Source organism: Colossoma macropomum, unplaced genomic scaffold, assembly GCF_904425465.1.
Source record: "Colossoma macropomum unplaced genomic scaffold, Colossoma_macropomum, whole genome shotgun sequence".
Lineage (NCBI taxonomy): Eukaryota > Metazoa > Chordata > Actinopteri > Characiformes > Serrasalmidae > Colossoma > Colossoma macropomum.
The window spans coordinates 21,321,721-21,334,209 of NW_023494800.1; the positions used below are offsets into that span (position 1 = coordinate 21,321,721).

General features: G+C 39.3%; 1 protein-coding gene across 4 annotated transcripts; it reads right to left on the reverse strand.

Annotated features, from left to right (window-relative positions):
• Positions 1-1,210: 1,210 nt before the first annotated feature.
• On the reverse strand, positions 1,211-11,606 carry kiaa1191 (KIAA1191 ortholog). 4 transcript variants are annotated; one of them, XM_036587948.1, is made up of 9 exons: positions 11,392-11,601; positions 9,902-10,033; positions 7,097-7,206; positions 6,395-6,588; positions 4,801-4,912; positions 4,468-4,592; positions 3,941-4,044; positions 3,651-3,829; positions 1,211-2,288 (listed from the first exon to the last, which is right to left on the reverse strand). In XM_036587948.1, the coding sequence occupies exons 3-9, from the start codon at positions 7,122-7,124 to the stop codon at positions 2,077-2,079; spliced, it is 954 nt and encodes a 317-aa protein (XP_036443841.1). In that variant the 5' UTR covers positions 7,125-7,206; positions 9,902-10,033; positions 11,392-11,601; the 3' UTR covers positions 1,211-2,076. The 4 variants fall into 4 exon arrangements, with proteins under 4 accessions (XP_036443841.1, XP_036443838.1, XP_036443839.1 ...); XM_036587945.1 differs by having other exon boundaries at positions 3,651-3,832; XM_036587946.1 differs by lacking the exon at positions 11,392-11,601 and adding an exon at positions 10,937-11,383 and having other exon boundaries at positions 3,651-3,832.
• Between the last annotated feature and the right edge of the window lie 883 nt (positions 11,607-12,489).

The window sequence follows — 12,489 nt, forward strand, 5'->3', positions numbered from 1 at the left end:
GTAGTGGTAATGAGAAATTAGTAGAGGTGTATCGATAAATCGTGACACGATACATCACAATGCAAAAATATGATTTCACCCACACTAGCACATCATATGTCACGCTCCCATATGCACAGTCTTTAGCCTTGATAATGCCTTGCTTCTTCTGTTCTGCAAACCGGTGAAGGTGAATTTCAGATTAAGGATGCTCTGTCATGTTATTAATCCGAGGTGTGGCAGCATTTTGGTTTCCCCGTTTTCCAACACAAAAAACGAAGACAGGATAACTAGCAAAACCAAAACAACTTGCAAATATTGCAAGAAAACCATGGCCTATATAACGGCTAACACAACAAATATGATCCAGCATTTACAGCGTAATCACAGTGAAAAGCTCACAGCTGCTGCTTGTGAGGAAGAAAGTGCTCAAAGGCCAAACATCTCTGTGCAGCCCCGCTTCCCCAGTCTAGTAGAAGAGTCCAAGAAATTGGTGGCAAAGGATGAGGTCGTTGTTTTGGAGTCGACAACTGTGGATTTTGGCCAAAAATTATTGTTTATTTTATATTGTATTACAACAATTTATGTTACTTTAACCACTGTCTTCCGTAAAGTGCTTTGTTAGCTGCGCTTTTCTTAAAAGCCAGGTTTTGCTGGCTTTACAGTTCATTTCAGTTTGGGTTATACTGAGAGGGAGCAATGTCTCCATGTCATTCTGTTACAGAGCTCATAAATATCTTGTGGTCTTATCTGCTCTGAGGTCATCCTCGTAAATTTTACTACAACTACATCCATAGAATAGATCGCTAACATGACATTACGGCACCCAAAATGTTTTGAGAATCACTGGAGCAACCAGTTCTGACCATTTGGAGGATGCAATGGTCCAAGAGAGTTGAGACTGTTTTAAGAGTTTTGAGAATCTGTTCCCTCTAAATAATGTCGCCCTAACAAGATCAGAGAATGTGTCAAACGAACTGCTCAAGAAATTGATTAATTTCCATACAACTCAGAAATTCTTGCTCATATATGGCTCATTATTGAGAGCACTGCCAAAAAAACTGATCCAGCATCAATAAATCAAGTTCTCTTGTAACACAGAAAGCAGATGACCTAACTCTGATAGTCTGGACATCAAGGAACAAGTCCACTGCAATGACTCACATTCCAGAAAGATTTTCCAGCATTTCCAGCAAAGCGAATGACAGCTGATAAGAGAAGACACTCAAGCTAAACTCGTGTTTAGATTTATTTAAGTTTTTACAGGTCCACCAAGAAGGCTGAACTATACATTCGACTTCTTGAAATTTAACAAATAAAATTTTCACCATTTAACAAAAATAGACCACCTGTTCGCGCCATCTACATTAAATAGTAAAATTAGTCATCAGCCAAACAAAATTAGTGCCTTCCTAACAATATACTTGACACTGCAGTATCAAAACTGTCAAGAATATTGTTTCATACTTCAATACAGTAGCTAAGACTTAAGATTTAAGGTTATCAAGAGACACGATTAGACCACAGAATGTTGAGGTTACAGTAGCTACCATGGAGTTGAGGAATATAAGATGACAGCTGCTGGCAGGCAGGAAACGAGGGGTCTACTACCAACTCAAAGCTGCACTATAGAACATGCAAAAACAACCCATAAAACCCAGAACATGAGGCCAGATTGTCTAGCGTGTACTTTATCAATGTCTCTTACAGAACGTGAATCAGAGGTAATTTAACACTGTTGTAGACGAAGAGATAAACATAAGACACCTGACGAAATGTAACTGGAGCCCACTCAAAGGCTAAAGTGTGAAGAGGCAGAAAGCAAAGAAAAATGGCACCTCACTACACACACTTACTTTGAGGCATAACATTTACACAAGACAAAACAGGAAGGCCATCATTAGGAATCATGTGGGCACAGACTGGTTTTAACCTTTTTTTAAAAGGGATAATTAAAAAAAAAAAAAAAAAAACAAAACAAAAAAAAAAACACACACACTTCAGTCACCTCACAGCACGAGGGACACAAATAGCAAGGGAAAGAGGGTAGACCAGCTACGTGTTTCCAGTGGTGTGAGGGAACGCTAGAGTGAGCTTTCAGAAGCCTGAGGGGGTTAGCACGTTCATGTCACGGTGTTTGAGCTTGTGGGGCCGCGTCATCTGCCGCTTGCCATCCACAGTGGGGATCTCCATTTTTGGCGGAGCTTTGAAGTTGGTCGGATCCTCGGCCAGCCGGGTGGCCTGCGCCTTCATGACCTCCATGGGGGTGGGCTTCTGAGCGCCCTTGTAGGACTGCAGGGCAAAGCCCCCTGTGTGACCCAGAGAACAGTGAGAGTTTAACCTTTTGGGGTCAGTGGTGAACAGCAAGCGTAAATAACATCCCTAGTGCTAAACCATCAGCAAACATTCAGAAGCTCTGAGGGGCAATGTCATTAGCACGCTGGACCTTGCCTTGTAAACAGCTTAGAAAGCCAAAAGAAAACAAAAGTCTGTCTGTGTGATGTGGCCAGTCAATACAGCTAATGGCAAAGGCTAAATAAGATGGTCTTACATGCACACTATCTTGTTTAAAACTACTACTACTCAAATCAAGAAAATAGGGGCAGAAAGAAAATGTTCCATTACACAGATTAAGCTGAGAAAAGAGGGCCAGTTTAGGAAGCTTTTATGCTAAGACCTGCACAAATGCCCATTATTTTAGTTCAAAGTTAATTTTGGAGAATAGTAGTTTAGTTTTAATGTCACAATGGTTGCATTTAATTTAGCAGTATGCTCTAAGAGTAACTATACATTTATACTATACTTATACAAAGGTTTACCCCTCATTAACCAACTAATAAACAATTGTTCAACCAGTGCTACTGGTTCTGCAAGGCTAAAAATAGTGGTGTTTAGGGCAACTTTTCACGAGGACGGTAGTGTTAACCATAACAATATACCACACTGAAAGCAAATATTCGCAAGTGATACGTCAGAAAGCTATTTCGTCTATGTTTAACTGATTATATTTTCGCCTGGCCTCACCTATCAGTAATACATTTAGTGATCCATACGAGGAACACTTAACATCTCAATGCATTAAGTGGACTCACAAGTACAGTCTTAAGTGTGCATATATCAAATATTTTAAAATGGCTTCAAACATGTCTCATCCAACTCAGATTTCAGAACTATTTATGACTGATATTTTGACGGGTCACACCCTAGATTTTAGGCTTACTGGTTAATGATGTATTGCTGACTAACAACAGTCAGTTTTTGTCAAAAGAATTTATAAAACTTGCATCCCTAATTCAAATGCAGTAATAAAATTTGAGAGTATAAGGCACTGACAACAAATCAAAATTAAAATTAAAAACAGGATGCCTATAATAAGTTGGCTGTTACAAACACCTTTTTCTTAATAGAAAAACTGTTTCCATTTCCTTTACTGTTTTAAAATTAATTTTGAAGAACTGATGTTTGAGAACAGTGTCTAATCTGTGTGAAACACACACTTGAGGCCTTATTTGCAACATGTGAGACACAAAACACAAGTCCTGCACCAGGAGTGATGTTAGTGTAACATAAAGAAGCTCTTGTCCTCAAAGCTTTTTAGCACTTTCAGTGGAATTTTAGACTAAAATGTTAAGATGGTGTTTCCTACATCTAGGGTGCTCTAGGTAATTTACCTGTGGAGCCTGGTTCTGCACCCATGTCAGAGGTAGACTTGTGAACCTGGGGTCTAGGTCCAAAGACGCTCCAGCGCTCCACAGCTCCATCACCTGCTCCCAGGTCCATGCTAGAGCTAGAGCTGGAGCTGAGCTCTGAGCCAGTGAGGGAGGCCACAGAGCCCTGACTGCTGAACCAGCTTCTGACAAACACAAACACACATTAACCATTTCATACGGTTGTACACGAAATTAAGTTTCAATTGCCGAATCCCCCTTCGCCAGACTGGGGGAAAACAGTGATACTGTACCTGCGCTTCTGTTTGGGGGATGACTGAGGGGTTCCAGTTGGGGTTGACTGAGCAGAAGAGGGCTGCTTATCCTCCTTAATGTCAACACTTTGCATGTGCAGTTTCTACAACATGAAAGATCACAGTTAATAAAAATTAAGCACCAGTAAATTTTTCAGGCACATTGATCCTAAGAATAGCAACAACACTTCAAAAGTTTAAAATCAAAGTTTTCAATATAAATCTAAAACCAACTGAGTTGCAGTAACAAAATAAATCCTTAATGCCTCATAACTCAAATGCAGGGAACAAATATCAAGGCAGGTATGTTGACCAAATTACTGCAAATAAATAATTACAGTGAAATATGAGTCAAAACACATCCGAAGAGACACCTGTCTAATTCACAATATTTACATCTACAGTGTATTACTATATATAAAATAAGAAAACAGATAAACACCACGATGGGGAACATATACAATATCTAAAATAACATGATAAGTGGCTCTAACTGAATGGCTGTGTATGACAGGTTGGAAACTCACCTGCATTGACTCAGCCATGCGGTGGTAGCGGGTTTCTTCAGCAGTCAGGCCTTTGTGTGGCGTGTAGCCCGTATCTGTCAATCCAGCTCTCTTTTCAAAGCTCTGCATGCTCTCTTGGGTCTGCTCTACAGCACAGAAGAAGAGGTACCTTGTGAGTATTTGCTACAGGCATATCACCAGCTAACAGTGTTACTGCTAAGAGCAAAGGCAATCACTCTCCTGGCAGTAATTTGTTCTGAATTCAAGTTATAATGCATTGTTAGTGTTAATACTGTCAGATAGTGTCCTTTGGACCAAAACAGTTTAGCAGACTGCACTGCCCATTGCTCTTACTGATGATGAGAGAGTTCATGAGGACTGAAGCTTTGGCCTTCACCACTGGAGCTGAAGGATGGGAAGGCTCAAGGACAGGGGTGCTCTTGATTGCGTTCTCTGATTCAACCTCCTGAGAGTACACAAAAATACATCAGCCCTTAAAACACTACAAGCAAATGCCACCTTGCTGTAACCATCATCTTTTTCACACTATATCAGAGTTTCAGAATAAAAATATCATCAATATCCACAGAACTCCAACAATTTTTTTTACACAAAGTTTGCAAAGTATTATGCCTATAATTTAAATAAACAGGATGTGGCCCTGCTATGGAATATCATGTGGTTAGTTATATATTTGGTTGGCTTATTTTGGAAATTTGAGTAACACTAATCCTTTATGCTGCCATAAATCACACTGCACTGTTAATATTTCACTTCACTGACCATGAGCACAACTGTCTGAACAAGGTAAACTCTTCATCTGATCAGAAATCAAATTTTCCACTTAGCCTAAATGCAGTCGATCAGCCAAGACATGTTTTTTTTACTTAATTTTACTTCTTAGAACAGGAGCTGCTTGGCTAACGATGCTACAACACACTGGAAGTCAGTAGTTACCCAAACCATTTCTGTGAATACATTCCCAAAATGTCTTTCAACCTGCTCAAACCATACCCAGGTCATAATTCAGGTCACACAGAAAAGTCCATGTGGTTTAGAACACATTATTACCTACTATAAACACTAAAACAAAGCGACTTTTCTGTGCAGTTAACAGAAGGGGCAGCCATTTTGGATATCTGGAATCATTTTCCTTAGCACAACTGGGTATCATTCTGTAAAATATTACGAAAGAGGGGGCTAAGGACATTCACAACACAGCACCGTAAGGTCACGTCAATAGAGAACCTAAGCAGGTCAATACAATGTCCGATTACAAATTTGAGGACCACATATTCTGCACAAATGAGCATCAACCTTGAGTTACCTCAACATACACATAAAAAAGTGAGTCAGTTACTTGCCATACCCACCAGTGACTCCACAGACCACCCCATAGCTACATATGGCATGACAGGAAGCAAGCACAACAAACATGTAGACAAAGTAAACATTTGCTTGAGGTGTCATTCGCAAAAATTTACAACTCTAGATTTTAGAATAAGGAATTTTATTTTTTGTAGGCCAAAAGCCACAGTCTGCATGTGTTGTCTGCATGGAAATGGTGGTAATGTACCAGACCGTCTGTACACTTCTTTTTATTTTTGCAAAATGGATCAATTTTAATTATTTTAAAGGGACTATTTTAATAAACAATTTTTAAAAGGAGTTTAAGCAGCTTATTGACTTAATGTAAACCAAATATGTAAGATTTTTGTAGGTATTTGTGGAAATGGTTATGGTGACTTAATAGACTTCCTGTGTTTGCCTAGCGGTTCCAGTTTTAAACAAAAGAAACAAAATTTGTACAACAAACACGTCTTGACCCATCAACTGCATTTGGGGCAAGTAGAAAATCACGCAAATGTGATTTTTCAACAAACTATTTCTTTAAATGTAAACATTTAGCCCTGCATTCTCACTGAAACAACAGTAGCAGATAGAGCACCTCAGCCAATCGGGAGAATTTTCTCTCAGGAATGACGGGTCTTTTCCACAGGTTGGTGATGTTGATATCAGAGGGAGGAGGAGACATGGGCCGCTCCAGGTTGTCGTCATAGCTGATGGCTCGTCGAGCCATTCCAGCGGGGATGGACATGCCCCCGAGCAGGCCCTCGCTCCCTCCTGAGCCCGCCTCTAGGGCTGCGACAATACAACAACACATTATGGGTGAACAGATTACAGATGACTATCAATTTCCAAAACAAGTTAGGTCATGTTTTAAAGCTGATTGAATGGTCTGAAGTATTTTTGCCATGCTCCAGTCAGTGACCACTAAAAGGACTGGACAAATTTTACAATATACTAATGCATTTTTGGTGTAAACAAATAATCCCCCAATGCTGAAGATGACATTTCTAGCCTGCATGGCAACAGCTTCACTCTCACACAAACCACATTTGACATATTTCTCACATTTTCCATAATCTGAATGAGTGTAAGGTCAGACAGATTCCTGTGCCAGAATGGCAGCTGGTCAAGACTAAATGGTACAAATGTGAAAACAAAAAAAAAAAAATCAGTGAAATAAAAATAGACCACTTTTGTGCAATCTTTCAAGGCCATTTCCGCAAAGAAAGATGAAGATGTAAAACCATGTCATGGAAATAACTAGGTTCAACAAAGCCAACACAGAAGACTTCGTCCTCACCTGGAATGTCACCAGGTCTGGACACCATGGCTATTTAGGACAGACTTTGTCTGAGGCGAAAGTGTGTAATAAGGTAGGAATAGCCAAACAGGTGGCAGACTGGGTCCGACCTGCAAGAGAACAGGACAAAAACTCCACATCACATTATATTCTACACTTTTGTGGAAAAAGAATTCCTTTACGAATTCATGAAATGCTGACTGTGTGCTCCATTTTACAGTCATATACTAAGCGTTCATTACAGCGGTCAGTCAATCAACATACTTATCCTCCTAAAGCACAATCAATTATGTACAGAATAGAAACAATCAGAAATGTCAAGTATGGATAAGCTGAGTAACTCTGAATCTCAGTATCTGATTATCTTTTTTTTTTTTACTAGATCCAATCAGCTTGCTAAACACAGTTCTGGCTGAATCTGATGATGCCAGGGATTGATCCTGGCTTCTCGTATTTCACAACTACTCTGCAGCTTGTGATCTTGCATCAGATTTGTCATCAGATGCTAAATATTTTCAGTGGAATTGAGGTTAGTTGATTAGTTGTTGTGACGTACTACATAAATATATACACACACACACACACACACTACACTGCATCGCACTAAATACATATTAACATTCAATATTTAATGAATAGTTCTAGGTACAACAGATATGTGATCCTCTGATTTTACTTTATCTGATTTACAGCTGAGAGAGAGTTTATTTGATTTTAAGTTCAGATCTATATATCTACAATCAAAAAATAACCTCAAAATAACCATTAATCATTAGGGAAAACAGGGATCCATCATTAGTTAGAGACTATTTGTTAACTGACAAGACTAAAATCATTAAAACAGAAGAAGTAAGCAACCATATTAAAACATACCGCATATAAGAACACTGTTTTTGTTGTTTTGCTGACAAAATGACTGTTACACAGTGATGGGCTACTGAAGGTTATATGCTCTGAAGTTCTAAAGTTCTGTTCATTACTCATTACTAGCTCAAGTTAAATTGAACCTAAATAACATGATCGCAGCTAGCTTTGGCTCATTGCTTGGCTCAGGAGTTCTCAAAGCTGTCGTAGTCCACTACGTCCTTCTCTATAAACTCGCACAATCATGAGTGATTTTCTCACACCACTGAGCACCATATTTTCTCACACAGAACATGGACAATATAGTCATTTGTGTTATCCCTTGCAAAAGATCTTCTTGAAAAAGTGGTCCAGAACAGCATTATTTTTGGCTGTGTCCTTCATTTCTTGGTAGGTGTATCTACAGGTACCAATTGCCTTTTACACTCTCAAAAAACATTTAAAAACTTTCCTTAACTTGAACAAGCTAACTTGTTCATTTAAAGTTCATTGCCTTTTAAAGTCCCAGGGAACACAGTAAAATATTAATGTCTGTATGATACTACACTTTAGTTTTATATTAACACATTCAGCAAAGCTGAAGATATAAATATGATAAAACAAGGCTTAAAAAAGGCTGATCAGAATGGTGTGGGTGTGGCTAATGAGCAGACTTACTGACAGCTTTCTGTCCAACACTCCTAGCCTGGTCTGCAACTCATACAGAACTAAAATCATTATCCAGATTTTATGTGACGGTAACTGGGCGGAAAAAGTCAAGGACAAACAGATGTGCAGATAGACGGACGGATGGATGGATGAATGAACGACTGGACAGATGAAGCAATGCACGAAGGAACAGGTGAACAGACATGTGGACAGATGGATGGACAAACAAACAAACAAACAAAACGTGTATAGATAAACGAAGGAATGGGCGACAAGCAGCTACAGACAGGTGCTCTAGCTTGCAAGCTTTTGGTTATGCTGGGTTAGCTTTAGCTCACTAAGTTTCTCTGACTCTTTCTGAGTGGACGGGGCCTTGTGATTGGTAAGGAGGAAAGCTTATGGAAACGTTACCCAAGATTAGGATAATTTGTTTAACATCAAGAGGATTGAAGAATTTGGTGAAATATAGATTCATTCTTCATTCATTCACAGATTCATTGAATATATTTATTGATCACTGGAATATTATTCAAAGGGTATACTTAGTTATGTGTACTGTTTGCCTGCAAGAACAAGATTAACCTAATTAGAAAGAAGACACAGATTTAGGTTCCCTGGGGTTTTTAATGGTAAAACAGTTCATCATTTACATTCCTAGTCGGAGGTCATTATGATGCAATATTCAAGTACACTTCCATCCCTCCAGTCTAAAAGAGCTTTGTTTGCGACATGGGGCAGATGGGCACCTTCTGCTGTGTGAGCTGGTGAGAATGCGATATGAAGGCAAACAAATAAAGCAATCGCCAAGAACCAGACGTGAAAACTAAGCAAAGGAACAGAAAGTTTCTTCTGGTTTCCTTCTAGAGGGTCACTATGTGCACTCACATGTGCTTGTTAACCTTGAAATGCTGTGTCAAATTGCTGAGTTAGATCTGTATGAGTGAGAGATGAAGTCGAGACAATTTACAGCTCAACAATTTACTTGCCAACACTGATTAAGATTTATGAAATCTTTGGTTATGTTAAGTTAAATCTACTGGAAAATCATCTAAAAGCCAGTAAATTACCGTTAGTACCCAGTTCTGTTTATTGCGGCTGGTTAAATTATTAAAATGCCATGTGTGCAAATCAAAACTAACTGCCGTGATGACATAGATGAACACAGCAGCAGTAGGTAAAGCCAGTTAATATATACATCAACACCACTGTGGGTGAAAGGTGCTACTGTGTTCTTTAGCTCCCCCAGTTTTCCAGGAACAAGCAGATAAACATGTAAGGACAGTACGTGCTTACCAGAGCAGGGCACTTCGGCCTGGAGTACTGCTGCTATAGCGAAGGATACTGCTGGTTCACACAAAGTGAAGGTTGCACACTGAGCATCGTGCGATACCAATGGAGTACAATCAGTGAGGAAAGGTAGATTCACTGGAGATGAAGAAAAGGAGCCATTACAAAAGGTTCCATGAAGCCTAATGCTCTTGATTGCTAGCTTGTTGTTAACACAGTTCTGGCTGAATCTGATGATGCCAGACATTGATCCTGGCTTCGTATTTCATAATTGCTCCACAGCTTGTGATCTTGCATCAGATTTGCCATCGGATGCTAAATGTTTTCAGTGAAATCGTGGTCTGGTTAGTTATTCAGTTGTTACATACTACATAAGTATATACACCACATACATATTTACATACACAATTTAATGCAGAGTCATGAGAACAACGCACATGCCACACTTTGGCATGATTTCATTTTATGTGACTTACAGCTGAGTGAGGGTTTATTTAATTTACAGTTTAGATCTACATATCTACAACCAAAAACCCTTCAAAATAACTAGAGAACTAGAGATCCAGCATTAACTGGAGATTAGGTTAACTGTTAACCAACACGAAGAGAAAGTCACACATTGAATACTGTGGGATACCAAGGAAGTACAGTAAGTGAGGAAAAGTAGATGACTGGAAACGAAGAAAAAGAGCCATTAAAAAGGTCCGTTCTTATATCTGGGAACAGTATCACCTGCCTAAATCCTCACTTTAACTATTACTAAAAGCAAGAGACTGTATGTAGATCAGTGTAAAAAGGTCGTTCTACCAACATCAACAACAGCACTAGAAAATAAAAAATTAAGCCCATGCTGAATGGCGTGAACTCAAAGAAACAGCGGGTCATAAAGTTCATTAAAAAAATGAAATAAATAAATAAAACATCTCTCCTATACTGTAGCACTTAATACTAGCTAGCTCAGTAATAAACAACTAAAAACTGCTGATCATACAAATGAGACGCCCAAGATACAGTTAGCAACAACTACTAACGCGTAATTACCTCAGGAAGGCCTTACACTTTCTGTTCCCATCTTATATGACAGCACGTTAAACAGATCCCGTTAATTACAATAACTTAGGGAATACTTATATTTTGTCCATGACAGTATGTGGGGATGAGGCTCAGTTAAACACCGGTGCCGACTGAGTGTGGGCGGTCAGTGCAGGATTACAGCCACTCGGTCAGTAAAGCATTATGTAATCGTGAAGCTGAGCTGACTGCACTGAAGCGACGAGGGTACAGAAAAAAACATAGCCGACTACGGCAGCTGACAACTCGTGTCAAGTATCAAACACGTCAGGAACAGGGGTTTAAGCTGGGGTCAACCGCGTTTTGTCTCTAAACTGGACCGTCATTTTTTCTCAACCAGTTTCACTTGAACAAGCTAACCTGGTTGGCTAACGGCTGCGCTTCGAGCACGACAAACCAAACAATAAAACAAGTGGCTAAATTACCTGGCGGAGTGATGCTGGAGCCAGCCACCTGTTCGTCGATAGCTAACAATTAAAAAAACATGACGAGGACAGTCTGAAGAGAGCGACTGAATCACTCCTTGAACGTATTTGAACAGCGTCGCCTTTTGTTTCTGCCATAACTTCCCGAGAGCTGTCTGTGAACGGATGAAAACACAGGCCTGAGAGGGAGGGCGCTCAACTCCCGTTAAATCTCGCGATGCTTTATCGTGTCAACACGCAGTTGCAGTACTTCGGTTTAACGCAGTGAGGCAGTGAGTGACCACATGACATGTCCACCTCCGTGAATCAAATGCGCGATCCAACGATTCATTGATTCACAAGTCAAAGCAACTTGATTCACATCTCCGCTACATACAACGACGTTCAGTGAATGAGTCTGTACTCGGTACTTGTGCACAGTAATTGACTCAGATTCTTAATGTTAAAAGGGCAAATAAATTACTGAAGTAAGAAGCCTTTTACAGAGTAATGAAAAAATGTAAGCTAATTTAGAGAGGCTTGCAAAATGTTACAGTATACTATCCATATGTTTTATGTATTTTATGTCGAATATTAGAGGTATTTATCCTATAATTCAGATACATCGTGTAAATGCTATAAAGTATTCGATTCAGTTGGACTTGTGAATCGGTTTAGTGGATTTATTAAAAAGAACCGGTTCAAATGAACGAGTCGTTCACGAGTTTTTCATTGGTATATGTAATCTGCAGTGTTAGTGAATCCACAGATCCACTAACGTTCCAGTCTGACCACAAAAAAAACTGTACCGAAGGTCGATCTGTGTCAAAACGTGAAGGAATCACACCGGAATGTTCATTTTTGTCTCCTGAACACGTGACCTATGTAAATTATACATATCCGTGAGCTCATATCTGCCTTCATGTTAAATGATGACGTTCATTTGACATTAGTTGTGATTTCGTTCCAATGTTTATATGTCATCATGCTGTTTCATCAATTACTTGGTCAACAGATACTTTTTGTCTGAACTGATTTATTTTTGGTAAATTTTATATTTGTAACCCATGTCATATTAGCAGAAATCTGATGTATGGTAATATATGGATTTCAAATATA